The sequence below is a fragment of the Lonchura striata genome, chromosome 6, assembly GCF_046129695.1.
Source record: "Lonchura striata isolate bLonStr1 chromosome 6, bLonStr1.mat, whole genome shotgun sequence".
In the NCBI taxonomy this organism is placed as follows: Eukaryota; Metazoa; Chordata; class Aves; order Passeriformes; family Estrildidae; genus Lonchura; species Lonchura striata.
Window position 1 is genome coordinate 31333778 of NC_134608.1, and position 22907 is coordinate 31356684.

Here is a 22907-nt window from a genome sequence, read left to right on the forward strand (position 1 = left end):
TACAATTAGTTTCACTTCATCAATTTTCCTGCTAGGATTAAAAAAAAAGGGGATGCTGTATCTGTGGATTGAGGACCATAAAATCATTCTCCAGAAAATCCCAACATAGCCTGTTAAGTTTTATGATTAAAAGTCAAATGAAGTGCCTTACTGCACTGACACAGATATAATGACTGAATTATACTTAAGCAGAAATGTAATACAGAACTAGAGGTAGTTCCCAGGAGAAAGAATACAGAGTTAAATAGAGTTCAATTTTTAGAACAAGGAACATAGACTACAAAGCACCAAAATGTATGATGAGAGTCTAGACCCAAATTCAAATGCATTTTATAAATTTTTTTTTTCTGAAGGAATAAATCCTTTTTAATAGTTTGACTAGATGAAGTTAACAATATTGCTGCAATAAAAAGCTGAAACATCATTTACAATACAATTATTTGGATTCTGCCTAAATGAATGTTAGATGCCAAAATTAATTTACCCCAGTCTACAAAGGTGTGGATCATTCCAGGTCAGATTTGCCAGCTCTGTGTCTGTGCCTCAGACACCCCTAGGGCACCTAAAATTGTGCTTTTTCCATTCTGCACAATTTTGCGTCCATTCCAAAGATCTTGTGCAATAAGATCTTGTGCAATGCATTCAGCATTCCTTCCTTTCATTTGTGAAATTATCTTACAGGTAATTGCCCAGCATATTGAAAAGGGTGGCAGATCATTTCGTGTCAACAAGCAAAGTATGAGCTTGTTTCAAAAGGTGCAGATAGCAGAGTGTAAGTCAGATGAAGGAGAAAAGTAATGGAAATGAAGGAGACATGATGAAGGGGTTGTGGGAGTGTTTTAAAGATGACTGCTGAGTAAGAAAGCAAAGCAGCGTGCTACTATACAAGAGGATGGGTGGAAACATTTCCATGATTATTCAAAGTCATGACTATTTAAATATTAGTATCATTAGATGTTGTTTTTAGCAGCCAAAGCTGCTAAAGCAGACCTGAATTCCAAGAAACCTTTAATTTGTTCAAGTGGAACACCCAGCTGTCATCTCCATTTGCACATTTAACATCAATTTCAATGAATTACATATAAGAGAATTCCACTCTCTGATGACAGAGCTGCAACTTACTTTACAAAGTTAATTGAACCTCCTTTTATGCTCAGTCTCACTGGCCATCCACATTATTAATGCCTCAAGCCCAGGCTATGTGACAGCCTTGCTGGTAGCCTGGAATCCCCTTTGAGCCTACAGTCCCACCTAACCCACACGAGGAAAGCTTCAGGCCCTTGCTCTGTGCCACAAGAGTGGAATGACTGCAACTCACTGCTGTGAGAGAAGCTGTGTACCACCAGCCACGCCACAGGGATTCTGACAGATGTATGAAGTCTCTGCAGACACATCTAACCAACTGCAACTCTGCAAGAATTCTTCAGGCTCAGGCTTCTCTTTGAACTGCCTGAGTATCCATCCAGTGAGTCTCACAGACCAAACCAGAAAAGCAGTGGGTGGCTGGTGTGGGCTAGACATGCCATGCAAACACACCCTATGGGACTCCTCTCATACAAAGCATCTACATTACAATAAGTGAAATACAATTACACAGAGGGGAAAAAATACAACTAGAAAGTAAATTTGTATGGTTAGAAATACCATGGATTATGGCAGAAAAATTCTCACTTATTTAATTTACTTAAAAAAACCCCAAACTTCTGCCTGTTTTTGATAAAAAAATCATTTCTCTTTGGAAGAGTTACAAAAGAAAGTCTTCTCACTGTACATAGCTATCTCTTCAACAGAAGAGAGATCTCTAGCGAAGCGTCACCCTGGAAATCTGAAATAGTTTCTAACTACAGCTCATTTTCTGTTAGCCTTTGAATAAAGCCTTTAAATTCAAAGTTCTTACAGGAAACCAAAATCTGGATAGAATAGAAACAAACCTTTTGTTTTGGTCATAGGGTGAAATAGTTTAAATGTTATCCAATCTCTTTGATTAAAAGGACTTGACAAATATTCAAAGCCTGATGAGATGACAAATAGGCTCTTTGGACTAATTAGGTATGGCCTCTTTTACTAATCCATAGATTAGAGGAAAAACTCTCAATGTGGATTAAAACTGACAAACCAAGCAACAAAATTAAGATTTTTTTTCCCCATGATATAACAAAAACATTCAAATGGAACACTGCCATTCATACTAAACATAAGATGACAAGATAGAAACCTGCAGGCTTAAAAAGTAAGAGATTTTTGAAAAAGTTAAAACCAGAGAAAGTATGTCCTAACATTTTTCTTCTCATCTTTGGATGAAAAACATTTTTCATTTTTTGCCTAAGTATAACTTGCATAAATAAGTACAAAAGTGGAATACAAATTAATCACTAGAAAAAAATATGTAAAGAATTCCTGGGAATTTATATAGTACTATTTATCTTATAATACTTAAAACTATGTTTGCACTAAGAGTCAGATTTAAAGAATACTCTGTTGTAGTAAACTAGTACAAAAATTATTAGGTCCATATCCCATGAAAGAACCATATGAAAGGAAATTAGGTTTGAAAAGTGTGATAAGTACATACTTAGATTTTGTACAAGACTGTTCTTTTGGCCTATGAAAACAAATGTATTACCATCTTCTGTTCTTGGTAGTTGGAGTTTATTATTCACCTGGAAAATAATTTTCAGAAGGCTGCTACTTCTGGAAAAAAAAATTGTTTGTTTAGTATTTTCTTAGTTTAAAATTTTACCTGTGTGAAAGCTGGCATTTTCCAAAAAGAAGAAAAAAATCTGAGTGGCATGACTTTGTATAACTGTCAAATATGTGCTCAAGTTTACACTGTATTGCCTACTGGAAAATGCACAAGTAACTGTATATAAATTATATAACATTATCTTATGTATAACTGTAATTATATTTTAATATGCATTTATTTTAAAACATATACTCTCCAAAATTGTCATTTTTATTTTAATAACTTTTCCAGTGTATTTTTCATATTTGAATAATATAATTTCTTAAAACAAAACAAATTTGACTTTGAAAAATCAGAAATTAGTGTGCATATGCTCAAGTTTACAATATATTGATAACTATATTATTGACAAAAATACATACTCTAGAAGAGAAGATAACTTCTAAATTTTTGTTAATGTGAGGTGAAATGGCTCAATGCCAGCTGCTTTACAGGCCATATACATATGTATTTTAAATAAAATGAATTCAGAAAAACACCTCCAAATTTTTACTTTCTCCAACAAACTTAACAAAGATTTAGATTTCACTTATGCCACAGTAACTATCAGACTCAAGTATATATTAAAAAAATGTTCAGTGAGGGACTACAAAACCACTGACATCAGGGCTGCATAAATAATAAATGCCATTTTTTGAATTATTGCTCCAAAGGTCTTGAAATGACTACTGCTGACTAATGCTCCAAATTTACCACAATACACTTAAGAAAATTCTGCAGCTTTTAAATATGCCTGCCTTCGCAGCTGTAGTGTTCAGTTTCTCTGGGCATGGAAATCAAGCCATTTGTTCTAAGTGCACAGACAATATGAATCAGATCCCATACACCAATTATGTATATGAGGTAAGCATGATTAACATCTCAGGTCACAGAGAGCACCTGTTATTTTGCAAATAGTAACAATTAAACCTGCTGGGAGCAGGCTGGGAACTGAGGGTGTGCCCTCCAGCCCTGGCAGCTCCCAGGGCTGCTAGCCTAGCTGCTGAAAAATGCGAAGTGTTAGGGGCAAAAGGATGGCAACAACCAGCTTTAACCTTTCTACAATTTACGACTCAAAAATAACTTCATGCACTCATAGAAGTAGTAACTTTTTCTTCACTAAACTCCCCTGTAATGCAGTTTTGTTAGTTTTGCTTATGTTTCTGTAATAGAAACACTGATGCTTAGAGAACAAGAATCAATTTACTTCGTTTTGTACACATAACAAGAATTATTTTCTATTAATAAATATTTGGTGGTTTTGGTGACTTAACAGGTTCAGATTTGCAGGGGTAACAATCAATAAACAGTTCTACTCATAAGATACCACAAATACTGAAATGACTGAAAATGTTATGGAGTAGAAACTCAGAATACCTTCTCCCATAAAGTCAGATTTTTCTAGAACACTTTTCCCTCTTAATTTTGCAACATATTCAATGAACACAAGAACAAACATGGTAAGAGGTTAGCGAAACCATTAACCAATGATACCCTTAATCTTGGTAGTTTTGAACTATCCAAGTCAAAAATCATTAAAATGTGTATTGATAGCAAAGAAATGCTAAGCGACTGCTTAGGACAATTTCAGAAAAGCTCCTTGTATCCAGAATGCAAAAATGTCTCTTATGCCACTTCACTGTAAAAGCAAACCTTATAAGAAAAAAAATAGCACTTTCTATTTTAACACTTCCAAAATGTAAATGTGACAAAAAGATGTAGAAAATTACAAAGCATTGAAATCTTTATCAGACAGGACTTTACAAGCAGCAGTATATAGAAACTGTCACCCAGGTGAGAGACTGTGAATTATTTCTATTTCCTTCTTTCCTCACCTTTTGTTTCGGTAAAGATGAATTCCCCATAGCCTTTAAAATTCCTCATGTAAAACACATCCAACAATTCTCAACATCTCACCTCTATTTTCTCTGTCCTATTTTTATCTTGCAGATCCCAGCAACAAAACAGACAAGCCTGAAGAGATCTTTGAATATAGTCTAGAAAATCATAAACAGTGCAACTGAGAAGACACCATAACCTAAATGCAAGGGTACTCATAATTTAAGCCTGAAGAAAATTACTCTGACACACAATTAAATAAATCACTAAAGCACTAGGTGCACTATTGTAATGCTATGACTCATAAATAATATTCACTACTTACAGGTATTATTTAAATATATTATTATAGATTTATGTCACATCTAAATAATGAAATATTAAAAATTATTTACTGGTATGGGACACCACAAACACAAAAATTGCATCTTTATTAATATTCAGTATTTTAAAGTATATTTTTAGCAGGGAATATGAAGAATTTTTCACCACTTTTACAAGTCAGATTTGGTGCTATGTCACATTTTCAGACAAAATACTAAAGGGTAGCTATTAGAGATTTTAAAAATTCCTTAATACATTATTAAATTATACTTACAGAAATAAATACCTGAAACTGATCTCAGTTTATATATATCATCCTGATCCATCAAGAAAATTTCCGCTGAGCCATTTCTATCAACTTGTTTATAGTGGTCAACAGAATAATAAAGATTTAAAAACTGACAACTATCACGTTATCCCAGTACTTTACTTCAAGAAATTATTTTTATACTGATGAGAAAATAAGTCCATTTAATTACAGTAAGGTTCCTAAACTGAGTGCACAAACTGTGAGCCAGAAGGAATGTTTTGGCCTTTTCTCCCCCCATGAAACAGAAAATTGTTAATCTATGACCTGCATAAAACATTAAGCTGTCTCTGGTTTTCTATTCCAATTTAATTCACTTGGTTTCCCCCTGCTGATTGCTTTTGACTGAAGAGTCACATGTTTCAAAGAGAGAAGAAAATATAACTGTTGCTTAAGTGTGTCATGCTGAGAAGTCCTTCAACTAAAACAGGAGTTATTTGTTCACAGAATCTATCAAGGCCAGTCTTCAGAGGGTCTTTTCAACTCAGAGACTCTTGGACTTACAGTCCTGCCTACATTCATTTCAAACTGCCATAAGTCTGCCTTTCAATGCAGCATTGCCTAGTTTTGTTTATACTGGTACAAAAAGACACTGGCTTCACTGAGGTGAAGTATGAAGCATCTTTTATCATTACCATGTGTAATAAGCCTCAGTAGAGAATAGAGGATGATGTCCTCGAAGGCAATCACAATATAATGTACACTAAGTAACTGCACTGAATATAACAGGAAAACAAAGATCCATTAAGTAGCTATGCAGTGGCTGTAATTTTACTGGGACATACAATTAGGAAACGTTCCAAGATTACATATCTAGAAAGAATATGTAAACTTAACAGGAAAAATTGTAGATACAGCTTGCAACTGTATCTAGAAGAAGCGAGAGAAATCCTTATCAAAGAGGATACCTATCTTAGAGACCTAAGTGACAGTCAGGATAGTGATGTTACTCACTGTGACTCAGAAAGCCAATAGCTGGAAAGATCTTCAGAAATAATTAACTCTCTTTTAGCCACACTGACCCTGTAGGTAACACAATTCCTATAGAATATTAGGGACACACTGGGCTAAAAGAAGCAAGTTTAGAGTAGAAGCTAATGGTATTTGTAACACTGAGACAGTAAATTGAAAATTTACATAATTCCACCTGAACTAAAGAAAACACACTTTTACTGTGAGAGTGACTAAACACTAACACAGGTTACATAGACAGGTTGTTCAGTCATCATGCTTGAAATTAAAAAATCTGCACACAGGCTCAAGCAATTTGCTCTTGGTGACCCTGCCTGGGCAGAGGGTTGGACTAGGTGATCTCAAGTGGTCCTTTCAGCCTAAATGATTCTGAGATTCTATGATTAATTCTCTCTTCTTTGTATTTTAATTCTTTTCTTACACCAGTCTCTTAATTGTTAACTCCTTTATATGATCTTCAAAGAACATTTATTCTGAATAAGATGGGTTTTGTGAAGCAATACACTCATGGTATATTACTTTCATGTGAATTACCTGTGAGAAACTATGCATCATCTTTCCATGTGATCCATATGCAAACTTACTTGATGAAGTGCATAATCACTGTGGACAGAACACTATAGTGCTTTTAAAATGCTAATTAGCAATTCTCTGAAGCACTCTAATTAGAGAAGATATTTATAAACCTTTCCCTTCCCTATAAAAGGAACATCAAAAACACTGTAATATAATCTGTCTCCTGTTATAAGAGCTTTCAAACAGAGTTTTGTTTATATGAACCTTCATTTTCCAAAACCATGGTTCAGGAACACATCATAAGGTCTTGTTATTGAATTTCTCTTAACTGACTATTTGTCCCTTTTCAGCTTAAAGAGTGAGTTAAGTTAGGAAAAGACAAATTAATATTCAAATAATGCCTTGATATTAATTATTTTTTGCTGCTTTCAGTACATATCTGGAGGGAAATGTTGCCCATTTTTCAATTACAACTCCTCTGGTATTGGCACTGCAATAGATTCATTATCATGTACTTAATGATAATATATCCAACTAAAGCCAAAACTAAAGCTTCCCAAATCCTGCTACTTTAATGCTGGAAATTTAAATGGATGTGTAGCACTATAGACTATAGAACTGCCATATTTGTAGAATCAGAGTTTTCTTCCTCATATGGAAGTAAGCTATGTTTACACTGCAAACAGAAATGAATGCAGGAAAACTGGGATAACCCAGTTTTAGCAAGCAGTTGAAAGACCTAAGGAGTAGGAGAGCTCTTAGAGCACAGATATGAGCACTGATTCTCCAGCCACCAAGGAGTGAACTATCAAACTGAAAGTATAATTTTGTGCTTTTCACTCCCTTCAAGATCTTTGGAGATTAAATTACAAGCTTACATCAATTTAATAGTAATACTTATTCAAGTATTTACCTATATAGTAAACAGTGCTTTATAGGTTAAAATACTTTTATATTTTAAGTCTGAAAAGTTGATCTGCCAGGGATAGCCATTAACAATTTGCATGTTTCCAAATGGCTGTGCATAATTTTTGATGACCATACAAAACTACCATAGTGTCTGTTTTCAATCTTTCCAATGGGAAGTGAATTGCTGCCATAAAATTCTCATTGGCAGAAAAAGCAAACAACATTCTCTATCTAATAATCAGTAGGGACAGGGATAGATGCATCTACAATTATATCCAGAATATTTTGCGAAGAACTCTTGGGTAAACATCTTTAACTAGTCAATTAAAGAAAAATATTTTAAAAATAACCTGGAAAACCTATATTCACCAGCCTTTTCAAGCAGTTAGGATGCCTTCCCTACAACATAATAAGCATTATAATTTTGAAGACCTTAAAACCAGAACTCTACCTTACTTTTATTTTTATTCGTCCCTTCTCTCCTTTGCATCTCCAAAATTTTATGATACTGTGCAGTGACTCCATGAATCATCAGCAAGCCATATAGATTTATACCCATAATGTACATTCTAATGGCGAAAGTTATTTTTGCAGACTTTCCCAACAAAACAAAAATAAAAATTACCTTGTCTCTAATCAGCAATGTTCTACTTGTTTTGTGATACTCCATAAATGTTCTCTATCACAGCCAAGGTAACACACTCAGTCATAGAGTTCCCCTCAGTTGTCCTCCAGCTCTTTTTCTTCCTGTTTCAGTGTTAATAGCACACACTTAAAATATCACAGTCCCTCCATATCTTCATCCATCTTGATTAATCTCATTTCGCACTCCTAGCAATTTCAATTTTAGCCAGTCCCAGCCAGCCTTCTGGCTTCCAGTTTTTAGCTGAAACTCAGATTTTTGGGGATCAAATGATTCCCTGCAGGAGGGGTGGTCTTGCTCACTTGTCCTTTCAGCCACACTTGCATGTGCCCCCTCATCCTAGCTGTGGTTTTCATCAGCCCACTGTGAAGTGTTCACTCAACCAGCCAAAGCTACTCACCTCTCATCTTCCTGGCTCAGTTTTCAGCTTGTTTAGTGATTTGATTCAAATTACCAAAAAGCAAGTAAAAACGCCAAAGTTGTTGAAGAAAAGGGGAGGAAAAGTGAAGAGAGGAGGCCTTCAATGGAAAAACGAAGAGAGTAAAAAGAATGGGTCTGTCTTTTCAATCCCATAAGTCTCAGCCATTTTACCTGACACAAACCTTAATCATTCAGTTCTAGTCCAAGTTTGGTTTAGTTTCTCTACAGTTGTACTTTGGATTTCTGTGTTTTCTGGGTATCTTCTTCCTTCACAACTACTAGATACCAAAAAAAGGAGTATCATTCATTGGCTGGGGATAGGGTAACATCATCCTTCTCATCCCTTTCTTGCTTTCACCATTCCTACTTGGCAGAATTTTATTCTTTTTTTCCACATTAGGAGTAAAATATACATCAGAAAGTGTGGTGAATAACCCTTGCCAGTCTCATCCTGACTCAAAGCACAGTTGCCAGTCACTGTCCTGGAAGCTGTGTCATAACCAGTGATTTTTAAGTTGCCTGCTCCGAATCAAATTAATTTCAATAACTTCTAAAAATTCCCCATATCTTCTTTCTCTTACAGGCATTACTTAGTAAAATAGTATATTGATGTCATTCAGTATTAAATTGGTAGAATAGCTCTAAAAATTTTCTCCCAAGTTTTTTCTACTGCTGTAGAAACTTTGAGAGAGAAGCAGTGACAGGAACTAAAATGTCTCAGAAAATCCTTCCCTGAGACCATGAATGTGATATTCAGACACATTGAAGATCTTTTTTCAAAGGCTTCTCCAAGACTACAAAAGCATGATGTACTTCATATTAGAGTAGAAAGAATTTCATACAGAAATGCAGAAAGTATGTTTCTGAGGATTTAATAAATAAATGTCATTCTATGAGAAATTTTAGTGTTTGTGCTTCTGCTTTTGCTGCTTGTAACTGAGCCATTTGTAATTTGAAAGCCCTAAGTTCGTCTAAAGCTTTTTCTTAGAATTTCAATAATTCAAATAGAACTATTGCATGCTAATACAGGAATTTTGATTCCCCATCCCACCTACAGAGATAATTGCCAAATAATTATTGTCAGACTATAAATTATTCCCAGTTAACTATTAACTTACTAAGATGAAAGCTGTGGTCTATTCCCATGACCAATAGTTGCACTTCAACAAGAAGAGCCAGTAAACTGTACTTTCAAATTAACTACTAAGAGAACTTTGTGCAATGAAACTGTGATATATGTGCCATATATGTATCTATATATAAAGAAACTGAATTTAAGAAAAAGTGGAAGTACAGAAGTCAGGCAATCTGCCTTAGTTGTTTCAGTTTTGACTAAAGGAATATTCTCCAATTATTGAGAAAGTTTGTGAAGAATCATGATTATAAATGACAGGAAAAGAGTATTAAAATTGTGTGTAGAGCTGTATGATAAGTCCAATTTGTAATTGAAACTAATATATTAGAATATTTAACTAATTAATGAAATTTTCCAAATGCTAAATTACACAGGTAACAAAAGACTCCAAAAGTTTTTCAGGAAGAAGTAGTGCATAGTGTGACATCAATAAAACTTTGAAAAGATATTCAGAAGGCCATCATTTTTGCCATGAAGCAAATCCTTCAATTAACCTGACTGATAAAAAGTTGACCAAAATTCTCAATAATTCTTAGAGTCATTGTAGATACTTACATAATTTAATAACCGACTGGAATTGAAAGAAAACATTTCACAATAACACCTCATTGAAGACAAATCTGAAAAAAGTCTTGAACTCTGCTCTTCACACATGGGAGGAATCTGATAAGAATCAATCTGATAAGAGTCAAAGAAGTGAAGGTTTTTAATTGTAAATCTTAATATTATTTACATTAACTAAAATTGGAGATGCATAATTTGTCTCTGAACTGCAGTTAGTTATTATTCATATATGTTTACAGAAGAGTGGTATTCCACCCAAATGCTCTGTCAAGATGAATGATTTCATGGCTCAGATGGAAATGGAAGTCATCATCCCAGATCCAGAGACATAGCTACAGTATTATATACACCAGCAAGTATACTTTAACTTTCCTTAAAGTCACAGATTTTCTAACACACCAGTAATAATGTTGGCATGCAATCATACTTGAAAATGAAAAAAAACCAAACAAAAAGACCCCAAAAAAACCTTGCGATATTTTCTGTCTGCATTAATGTTGCCAGGTAAATGTAAACAAGAAGTAAAATTGGGGTTGTCTGCTTTTCTTCTCTTCACAAAGATGTTTCTGCTCACTAGCCATAATTTTCAGCCAACAGATGCCATTAGTATGTATGTGTGTTGTTCTGTTTCTTGTAAAACCATTGTGGGTTAAGCCCAGTGGGAAAATAAGCACCACACAAAGTCTCATTCCCTTCCTCCTCCCTTCCCTCAAATGGCATGGGGGAAGAGGCATGGAAAAACCCCAACAACTGGGAGTCAAGATATTAAACAAATTTTTTGGTTTTTAAATGAAAGATAGGAGGAAAAAGAGGGAAGAAAAAAATGAGACAAATGATGCTACAGCAATCACTCACCACCTCCCATGGGTAGACTGATGCCCTGCCAGGTCCCAAGCAAAAGCTGGTAAACCCCTCTAAAGCCCCCTCTTTGCGCTTTTATTCCTGAGCATGACGTTATGTGGCAGAGAATTTCTCTTTAGTTAGTCTGGGTCATCTGTCAGGTTGTGTCCCCTCCCAGCCTATTGTGCAGCCCCATGTCTATTCACTGGGGGGATGCAGAGTGAGAAACAGAGAAGGGATTGATGCTGTGCAAACACTGCTCAGCACAAGCTAGAACATCCCTGTGCTATCGAAACCACTTTCATCACAAATCCAAAACACTGCCCCATACAAGCCTCTGTAAAGAAAATTAACCCTATCCCAGGCAAAGACAGTACAACAGTCCAGCACAATAGATACAGTCCCACATCCAACAATTCTAAATTATACATTAAGTTAAAAAATACCAATGTAAAACAGAGAGAAAAAGATTTGCTGTGGAACTTTATTCTTTAAAAGGGGTGAAATTGCTGGTTTTGTCAGCTAAACCAGCTTACCAAAAAGTACGATGGTACAAGATGAGAGAGGTAGGGGCAGCACAGCAGGAACCAAGAAAGGAATGAAAGAGCATATCTTCAGCCTTTTCAACTCACCAAATAACACCTTAAATTTTATTTAGTCTTGAGTGTAACTAGCACAACTTCTAGAAGTAGCAGGAATGAATGCAGATCTCATAGATAGTATTCAACACACTCTGGCTAAGGTAATGGTTTCACATCCCTACACACCTTCCCTTTGGGAATCTCCCTTTCATGTCACTTTGCACTGCCAGCCCCCCCATAAGACAGAGGGACCAGTCTGAGGCACACCTAGACCACTGAAGAATTAGGTCCTTCAGCCCTCCCATTTCTTAAATTAAAAATGAAGGGTATGGACATTGATATTCTAGCTAACAAAAATATATATTCAGGATGTCATATAATTATGCACTTTTACACAGTATATCTTTATAAATATACCCATGCACTGTAGTCAAATACATTGTGACATGACTAGTGCATGCAATCATTTTGAAAACAAGCTTTTTCTTACAGAATTTACATGTACCTCCTGTAGCTAAATGGGCAAAGCACCAATCCTATACTTAAGGACTAAGTAAATTATCTTGTTCATAAAATATTCTATCAGTTAAGCCAAACAAGCAAAAAGAATATTTTGGAGAATAAATGTTACCATAACATTTTGAAAGGAAAAATTATCCTCCAGCACAGGAAAAGCAGGAAAATAAGCATGAGAGCTGTCTTCATTTTGTACAGAAAGATTTTTCCTTAATTTTGCTAAGAGGTCATTCAGTAAAAACAGAACTGAAAATAAGCTGACATAAAAATGTACCTTGAGACTTTTTATATCTGTAACTTTTGTTTAAAAACTTCAACAACTTTTCACCCAATCTGTAAGTAGTGAAAAATAGTTTATTTAACATAATATTTATTATTAATAGCTGGTTTTAAAAAGAAACCCAAACCAAACAAACCCAGGAAAAACCCCAAGACTTTCATGCTTGATTGATTCTGATAGTTTTAAAATGTATAAAATAGGACTGACCTGGACAGCAATTCTGCTGTGTCCGAGTGGTTAATTTTTCTTGCACAGCACACTTTTCAAAATGTCCTGCAGTTGCATTCTGATATAGGCCCCGTTGTCTGCTGGCAAATCCCAATTCTCCAGAATCAGAAAACTTCCGAAAAAACTGTGGCTCCAAATCACTGAAGGAGAAGTTTATAGCACCGTGCCTTCCATGGCCATAGTCACTGAACATGGATTCGTCCTCGGTGTTGTGTGTTGGCAACGGGAGGATCCGGTGATGCAGCTGCGGGCTGGGCAGTCTCGAAGATAACGGAGAAGGAATAGGTGACATTTGTTTGTGTGTATTAGATAGCGGATATGAATTACTAAAAACATTACTCACTGCTGCTAATGGAGGTGAATTCAGCCTTTTCTCTTCCAGTTTAAGATTATTACTTGTCTGAGGAATATCAGGACTTTCATTTACAGGCAGGTTCAAAGATAAATGCTTGCCGTTTCCCCGGGATACCGTGGTCCTTTTCTCATACAGTGAACCTGGCAGGTTTCTGTCTACTCTTGTAATTTTTTGCAGTCTCTTCCATTCTGCAGCTTCATCTACACTGTCACTCCGGATAACTTTCAGAAGAGCTTTATTAACTGCTCCCACAAGGTTGCATGACTCATCAGTAATGTGCACTCTCTCTGCTTTGTACTGCAAACCAGAGCTGTCTTCCTCCTTTTCCTGCAGCACACTGTTATTAGAGTCTCCAGCAGTTTCATCTACAGAGTATACATCACTTCTTGATATAAACTCATTATGTGCTCTTATGAGAGCAGGAGAAATGGTTTCAGTATCTCTGTGAGAATCAGGTAAAGACTCTGCAGGGGGCTTGGTAACTTTTTTAATACAAGTGTCGAAATCCTGGACTTCAGCAAGAACTGTAATTCCTGGTTTCTCCTTGCATACTGGCTCAGCATACTTGCTACTTTTCAAGATTTTAGCAGCTGCAGATTTACTTAAGGTCTCGAGTTTGTTAAAGAGACTGCAGTGAGATGAATTTACCAAAGTGGTCCTGTGTTGTACCTTGGTAACTTCAGGAATGCAATCTCCATTTTCCACTGGTTCAACCCCAACAACATCACTGATGTCCTTTGAGCTAGAATTTGGTAAGTCAGCATCCAATTTCACAACTTTGTTGCTTTTAAGAAAATAATCCTCTTCTATCAGCCTTTCTGGTTGCATTTTGTTGTCTACTGGTAAATTATCCTTACCTTTTACTGTTAGCCGGCTGGAGGGAGAAAAGGAGCTGGGATAACTGCTGGTAGAAAGTCTTGTGGAGACCATCTTCTTATTTTTCTGTTGCATGTCTTGTGTACTCCGTAAAAAGAGATGTTCATGTATCTTTTTTCCCTCTTTCCGATGTCTGATCTCCTCAAAGCTCTCTTTCCTTCTGTATTTCCTCATTTTTATGTGATTCAAATTGTCTCTCTTTGTAGAATCCAGCAATAGCTCCTGCTGACATGTAAGAATGGAGTAATTATCACCTTTAAGTTTCGGGACTCCGGAAACATCCTGTCGCTTTTCCTCCTGATGTCCTGCCTTAAGATCCGGAACATGATGGGATCTCAAAACACTGGGTAACAGTTTTTCCTTTTCAGCAGTTAGTTTGTACATTTCATTCAGAAGATCTTTTGTGGTAGCTTGCTTGAAAAGAATAACTCCATGATCTTTATAAGGCTGTTCTCTCAGGGCCATGTCTAACCTCTCCCTCACTTGATAGCAGCCACAGAAATTCTTACCGGTTCTATCCAGAGTTCCAGAGCCCATGTAAGTAAATCCTGAGACTTTCCCATCTGGATGATAGAAGCTGATGTAACAAAGCTCTGTAATGGGTTTGTGCAACAGGAGGATGGTATGCGTGCCTTCCATTATGCTTGCCAAATTAGTCATTCATTTAAATTATGTTCTAAGTGTTCCAAAGCTTGCATGACATAGCATGTGAGGCAGGGAATGGACGGAAGGCATCTGACTAATCTTCAACAACAATATTGTCTGCTGGAAAAAATAAAGAGAAGCCTGTCAAACTTGATTATGGCAAATTTAATATGACAAATAACAAGCCTGCAGAAGCATAATGCTCTCTCAGTATTTTGTGATACAAATCTCTTACCTTGAAAATCTGACACAAAAACAATGACATTGCTAACACTCATAGTTGGAGTCATAATCTTTCTCTCTCATACCTCATTCCTCTGTCTCCAGGGTTCTCAGTCAATGCTATGCCATCAGGTCACAAGATGGTCACTAAAACACCCATTTCAAAGAGACTTTACTTTTGAATGGTGGAACCTCTTGCCTTCTCTCTGTTAAAGGTTAACTTGCTGTTGAATATTTAGTAAAAAGAGCCTTTCAAGCATGCCTGTTGCCTTTTTACTCAGCACAACTACCAGCATAACACCATCACAATGTAATTAGGCCTCCTTGCTTTATTTATCAAGAAAACATTTAGAAAATAAAGGTTGAATATTTTCTTCTTGTAATATTTGGTACTCTTTTTGGAACTGTGAAGACATCAAGAAAACTTGGAATAACAAAAAAATATAGGTTCTGTTTACTTGGCTAACATACAGGTACTAAACAAATCTACTTTGGATCAACACAGGTTGTGTAATTATACTTTTACAGGCAGATTTATTGAACTTTTTTATTTCCTATTATTTTCATCACATTTTCTTCTTACATATTGGATATATTTACATTCTTCGGATAAATAACGGAAGTTTGCTAGCTCCTTTTGAGAACTAAATTGTTTTCATCCAGAAGGAACTCTGCTACCACAATTAAACTGGAAAAGTCTGAAGTCATTAGGAAATGTATAAGCATCAGGGAAAGACCTAAAGCTCAGGAGTACAAAAAGCTGGATAACACCTGCTCCTACACTGAAAAATGCAGGACTTTCAGTTTTCAACTGAAAAAGCATAAATACAACAGAACTTTTCATAATTTTAAGAGTCAAACTTAGGCAACAGTATTTAAAAGGAAGCTGTCATATTACTATGTAACATATTTCATAGAATCATAGGAAAAGCAGATTTGGAAGGGACTCATCAAGATCAAAGGCAACTCCTGGCCCTGCACAGGACACCCCAAGGGTCACAACATGTGCTTGAGAGCATTGTCCAAAAGCTTCTTGAACTTTGTCAGGCGGGTGCTGTGACCACTGCCCCAGGGAGCCTGTTCCAGTGCCCAACCACTCGGTGAAAAACCTTTTCCTGATACACAACCTAGACCTCCTCTGACTCAGATTCATGCCATTTCTTCAAGTCCTGTCAATGTTCATGAGAGTGATGAGATCAGTACCTGTCCCTCTGCTTCCCCTCAGGAGGATGTTGAAGACTGCAAGAAGGTGTCTCCTCCAAGTGGAATAAAATTAGTAACCTCAGCAGCTCTTCTTAAGGCTTCCCCCTCCAGAACCTTCACCACCCTCACAGCCTTCCTTCAAATACTTTCTAAGAGATTAATGTCATTTTTATACTGTGGCTCTCAGAACTGCCCCCAGCACTGGAGGTGAGGCTGCCCCAGCTCAGAGCAGAGGGGACAGTCCCCTCCCTTGCCCAGCTGTGATGCTGTGCCGGATGCACCTCAGGACACAGGTGGCCCTCCTGGCTGCCAGGGCACTGCTGACTCTGTTCAGCTTGCCATGGACCAGGACCTACAGGTCCCTTTCTGTGGTGCTGCTTCCCAGCCTCTCATTTCCCATTCTGTCCATACATCCAGTGTTGCCCATCCCAGGTGCAGAATCCAGCATTTTCCCTTGTTTTAGTTCATGTGGTTGGTGATTGCACAGCCCTCTGACTTGTCAATTTTCTGCAGGGCCTCCCTGCCTTTGAGGGAGTCAACAGCTCCTCCCAATTTAGTGGCATCAGCAAGCTTATTTAGTATTCCTTCATGTTCTGCATCCAAGTCATTAATGAAGGTGTTGAAGAGCACAGAGCCAAGGATGAAGCTCTGTGAAACACCGCTAATGACAGGCCACCAGTCTGATGTCACCTGATTCACTATAACCCTTTGCACCTGACCTATGAGCCAGTTGCTCACCCATCCTCTGTCTTTATCCAGCTGTGTGCTTTTGTCCAGAAGGATATTGGGAGACAGGACTGAAAGTTTTGCTGAGGTAAAAAAATTTACAAGTTTTGTATCAATTTTTATTATGCTGACTTAGATATCCTTTTATTATGTTGACTTAGATCTCATTAATTTATGGACATCATTTATAATGATGTCCATAAATTATTATAAGTAATTAGTGAAGCCCAGCTGTAAGAATCAAGCAGCATTTACTCAAAACATCTTATCAACAAGCAGTCATTTATTGTAGTAATTTAATTGCATCTGTTTATAATGTTCTTTAGCAGTTTCAGAATTTCCATTTACTTTGAGAAGCATCATTCTTCATGCCAGGAAAATTATTTAAATGTACACAAAATCCTTAAATTCAGAGGCGATATCCTAAGGAGAGAGACTACAGTAAGAATAATGTTCCATTAGAGACATATGAGCTTCTTAATTCTGTTCACCAGGAGTTAGTTGAGTGGCATAATTCAGAATACTATTCAAGTATAGGAAGTAGTAGGAAAGGTAGAAAACCTTCAGTCACTACTTTTGTTGAAGACTGGCTTGTTGTTTCATAGACTTGTAAGAGATTCTGAGAAAAATATGCCGATCTGTTTCCTTTTTTATTCCTGTTTTAACTCGTGTGAATCTGGATTCCTAGACACAGGCAAGGCTGAGGACCAGCCACAAGAGCAGCCTCACCTCTTGGCTCACCAGTCTTCCTTGTCTCCAGCTGTGCACGCCTGCTGCTCTCTAGGATAGAGTGACCGTGCAGTCACAGGGGTGGGTGCGCCTCAAAGGGTGTGTGTGTGCCACTGACAGATGCAGTCAAGAGTGGTTCTGCATACAGAAATATTAGGATGCCTGCTAATATTAGTATTAGCCCTACTCATTCTTCAGTCAAGCAGTAGTGAACACCCCTTAGGAAACAGCGCAATGGAAACTATAGGTCCAGTAGCTATAGACACAGGTATTATGATCAAATTTACTATCCTTAAATGACATCTATGATATCACAAGGTTTAAGTCAGCTCTATTCTGTAGAGCACATTACTTTTGGTAACATGCATGGTTTTTGTTTGGGGTTCTTTCTGTGACAAAAGGTGATATGCGCAAATAAGAGAACTAGCTAGCCCTTGTCTCAGCTGCACAGATTTGCTGTCCCCCTCCCAAAAATCAAGCAGCTATAAACTGAACTCTGAATCATTACATTACTGAAAGAAGACCTACAGCTCTCCTTGAATTATATTTCAAAAATTATTGAAATTAAAAGCTCTTTTTCACTTAGAAATAGACAAATCTATTGAGCTTTTTTTTAATGGTATTATATTGAATAACAAACTTATGCCAGTTTGAACCTAGTATAAAGACTACATCCTATGAGTTATATTAGTTACAACAAATAAAATAATTGATTTGGTACACATACATTAAAATGTAAAATTACTGTGAGTAGGACATAACTCCTTGTAATGAAAAAATTTACACAGGCTTTGAAATTAAGTATTAAAAGTCAGTTATTATAAAAAAAAAACAGTAATGGTAACAACAGTAATAGCAGAAAGGACACTTGTTACTATTAGGCCAGTGTCATATTCTGTATCAAAACTTCCATGGATTTAAAAGATAATGTAATACCATGCATGGCACTGTTTACTGGTATTTTGATGCTTATTTCTACTAGCAGATATATATATGACCAAGAAAACATTTTAACTTCATTGCCTTTAGCATCTTACTCTACCTTTTTTATAATCTTCCATCGGAAAACAAAAAAAAAGCTAACTCCCTGCTCTATAAGCAGAAGCATTATAAGAAACTATCAGAATTATGTTAAGGAAGGAAACTAGGACTTTCAAATGTTATGACAATACAGCCTCAACTTTTTTTGTTCCATTTGCAATCTGTTTATAAAACTACTTCCATTGTAAACCTTACTACAGGGAAAGATATATTGCAAAATAAAGACACATTCAGACAAAGCATACAAGTTATGTAGAATGCCCATTATGCCAAGAAAACTTAAAATTTTAGCTACAAAACATATAACATGGAGCAATGAAAGCAACCTTCAGCATCATTGCTAAGTTTCTCTACAAAGCTTTCCAATGCATAGTAGCAGAGCAGTGGGATTCAGGTTGTGAGGAATACTGCTTCCAGGAAAAAACATCTACTTAGAGAAAGCTAATAACTGGAAAGGACAGTTGAGAAGCAGGGAGCTGAGAAGCAAACCTGCTCTGCTGATGGATTTCCTTTTAGTTTAACAACAACACAAATGTCACAGGGTCCTCAAAGTCTAATGCAAAGACATCCATTCATTATGCTGTTCAAAATGTGCTCCTAAAAACCCAGGACCTCATTCCTACAGCTCCTTTTTTCTAGCAGGACACATAATTCATTTTTCAGTATGACAGATGGTCTTCCTCCTTTCTCTGATACTTAAGCTAAAATAGAAATTCCTTCCTTTCCCAGCTCTGCCTAATATCTGGTTGTTACTAAGTGACAACCTGTCACTTATGCTGTTGCTGTTTCTGAGCACTCTGTGACTAACTTTCTGAGCTATGTAGCAAATTAACACATCACAACAGCAAAAGCACAGTAGTGGAAAGGTAGTGAAAATGTGAACAGACCAAGACTTCACAAGTTTGAAGACAATGAAATGAAATTACCATAATATTTGCTTACTGACCACAACTAGTTTGATAGAGACAAACACCATCATTTTCTTATCTTGTCATTAAGTTTCTCCGAGATTCTTTCAAATTTTCATTATACTTAAAAATATTGTCATTAGAAAGATAAAAGTTTTAATATCTTAATGAAGACAAAATATTACAGCTCCTTCCAGCAGCTTTGACATAAAAGAACAACAAATTCAGATGAAACAGAAATAACCCAAAACAAAGTGGAAAGTCATTAAGTTAATCCACAGTGCAGAGCTTTGTATACCAAAACCAACTTCTAACCATAAATACAACCTTTGGCTGTGTCACTCTGTTCAACCTAATCCAACACCAAGAACCAGGAAATCCAGGAGAGAGCCCATGAAATGAAGAATCTGAAACCCAGATCTTTGAATACATCATCCTTGTGATCCAAAGATGAGGAAATATAAACTTCTTAAAACCAAGAACTGTAATTTAACAAAAGGATAATTTACACAAGGCATGTAAAGTTAATTAAAATCAGTTTTAAAAGCTTCTGGCTGGACTGAATAATATGATGATGCCTCACTAGTAACAAACACATTCTGAGTAGCCAAAGTGCCCCATACTTGTTCTGGTCCTTTGTAGATCACTGTCTCATTTGGCATAGCTGCAAACATGCATATTATTTTCTTAGTGTAGAAGATAGAAAAAAAAAGCAATGATACTTTGGGGTTTAGAACTAATATTCACCATTTACACACAAAAAAATTATATTATATTTGACTAGCCAAATATAAAATAACAGATGTATTATTTGCACCACCAGGCCTCAAAAAAGTTTTCGGGAAAGGACTCAAACATCCCTCTGTAGCCTACTTCAGTTTAGCAAAGAAATATCTATCTTTTTCTGGCACAACTGCATCAGCAAGTTAAAAAAAAGTTGTCATACATGTCCTCATGAAACTGTTTTTGAAGTCAACCATACCACAAAAATGTCCAAAATCTGTTTGTCAAAGGTGCCTAATTTGCAAGAATTAGTTACCAAATGAGATTTCCATCACAAACTCACCCATCTGACTGTTTAATAGGTTGCTAATAAAAAAGTCTGCAATGGATATTACAAATATGAAAAGTCTTTAATGTAGGAAGCACATTAAGTAGCAAACCAGCAGGCATTAAAGCAGAGAACAAGCAAAGGCAATCTGTACACATATCCCAAAGAAATAACCCAGCAACAGCCTTTTGAAATAGGCTATTTCAAGAAGTATAACATTTAAACAAACAAGTTCCTTCTGCGCTTCAGTCAGGTTTTTACACTCTCCACCTTGCTCTTAGACATTTGGCATGGAAAGAACCAAGAGAGCAGATGAGTCAATCATCTTGCTTCTAGGTTTTTTTTTTTTTTTTTTTTTTGTGACTAGAACAGAGTTTTCTGACTGCTGAAGAGGCAAACTGAAAGGTAAGTACCACTAAAAACATTCCTCATAGTTTCACCATATGTAGAAGCTCAAACTTATGATTCAAAGGGATGCAAAAGATTCTTATGAACAAGCAAACAAACATTGCCCCAAACTCTCTTTGATGGTAAGAAAACCTGCAATTAGCTCAGTTGGTTAGAGAATGGTGCTAATAATGACCAGGTTGTGAGTTCTATCCCTGTATGTGCCATTCACTTAGGAGTAGGACTGAATGATCATTGTGGGTCTCTTATAGTTCAGAAAAGTCTGTGAAAATAATATTTTGCCAAATCTGGAAATGAAAATAAATGTTACAATTATTTTATCTATTTTAAAATAAAGACAGGGTTCATTCCTCAACAACCACATGGTTCTGCTTTACTAACTTTTCATCAATATACATACCTCATTCAGAAAAATAACTCTCCCATACAACATCCCTAACACCTTCCCTATAGCCTCTGTGCCTCATATGAACACTCACAATAAAACTTTATAATTTAAAATAGAAAATACTCATTGATATGTGCACAGGGGATAGAGGCTAATATTCAGCTGAACTCATATAGTAACGTAAAAAGTAATCAGAGGCAAGAGGAAAATATCTTTTGCCTCAGGTTACAGATGTCCTAATGAAAACCTGCACTTATTGTCAGCTGATTTTCAAACAAAGAAACAAACAGACAAGAAGCCAGAAGCTAGACCCGAACAGCTACTACAGACAAGCTATTCACATTATCTAAAACATAATCTTTACATATATCAGCACAAAAATGTTGTTGATAAATAAATATCCTGATAAAATGTATTATCAGGAAAAGTAAGAAAAAAATTACATTTACAGTAAACAAAACAAAATTGCAATATCATATTTGTAGATGTCCAGCTTGGGTCATAAACTGCACACGTGACTTTTTCCAGTTTTAACCCAGATAGATAATACCTCTGCAAGAAAATATTTTTTCTAAATACTTTATCAATGGGTAAGTTTTACAGGATGCACAGTAACTTGTTTCCACTTCTGGCAGAAACTATAGGATATTTCTACAGGAAAATAACATGAATTTGAATAAGTGTTTTCTAAATTAAAGGATCATCTTCTTGTTAGTCTTTGTCCAAAAGCTTTAATCTTGCTTGTTCAAGTAGCCAACTCTTCAGCAAGAGCTGCATTTGTTCTGTATTGTATAAATAACATCTTTAATTTCCCCAGACCAGGAAAGTACAAATTTATTAATTTTAATTATTGAATGCCCATGCTTGTTAGTTTCATGATGCTATTTAGATTAGAAGACTTTCACCAAACATCACTTTCAGAGACTTATCTGGCCATATATTCTGAACTTTAAACCCAATACAGTATTCAGGGAAAGCAAAGAAAGTAATAATAAGGCTACACTGCAGCAAATATTTGAGCTGTTTCATCAGCAAGGGAAGAAAATATAGCTGCAAAAAGTTTGGACTAATAACAAAAGGAGGTGCACTTGAGTGGTGAAAACAAGAGAAATTGAATTTAAAGAATAATAACAGCAATTAAAACCTCTCCATAACAACCCTTTATACCTAAAGAAATACAGCCTTCACAAAATACAGCAGGTTTTGATTATATATTTCTGTAGTTAAAGACTCTGCTCCACATTAAGTTCTTAAGAATCAAGAGCAATTTTCTAAAATAATGTATTTCACAAGTTAATAAACCTATTTTTAAGTATGCATATTTTTTCCAAAAATTATGCAAGGGTTGAGAATAAGCTCAGTAGTACTTTTAACTTTTTTCCCTTCAAAAATGTTAGTGGTCTTGAAATTACTTTAGCTTTAAGGAATGTTGTGTTGTTTCAAAAATCCTAACAATAATTCAGGTTTTGAAAACCTTGGCTATACAAGATAAAATGGGATATAAGGACTTGGGATGGCAATATTAACACTTCAAAGCAGAAAGTATTAGATCAGAG

General features: G+C 36.0%; 1 protein-coding gene across 8 annotated transcripts in view; it reads right to left on the reverse strand.

Moving 5' to 3' along the window:
* Positions 1–22907, reverse strand: part of FMN1 (formin 1) — a 176896-nt gene that overhangs the window by 150079 nt on the left and 3910 nt on the right. For 7 of the 8 annotated variants that reach the window (XR_013340172.1, XM_021539275.2, XM_021539276.2 and 4 more), the window contains exon 2: positions 12779–14795. Coding sequence is in view for 7 of the 8 variants with exons in the window: in XM_021539275.2 (XP_021394950.2) it covers positions 12779–14690 (1912 nt within the window). In the remaining variant the exon portion in view is untranslated. The remainder of the gene's footprint in view (positions 1–12778; positions 14796–22907) is intronic. The other variant, XM_021539273.2, reaches the window with a different exon arrangement.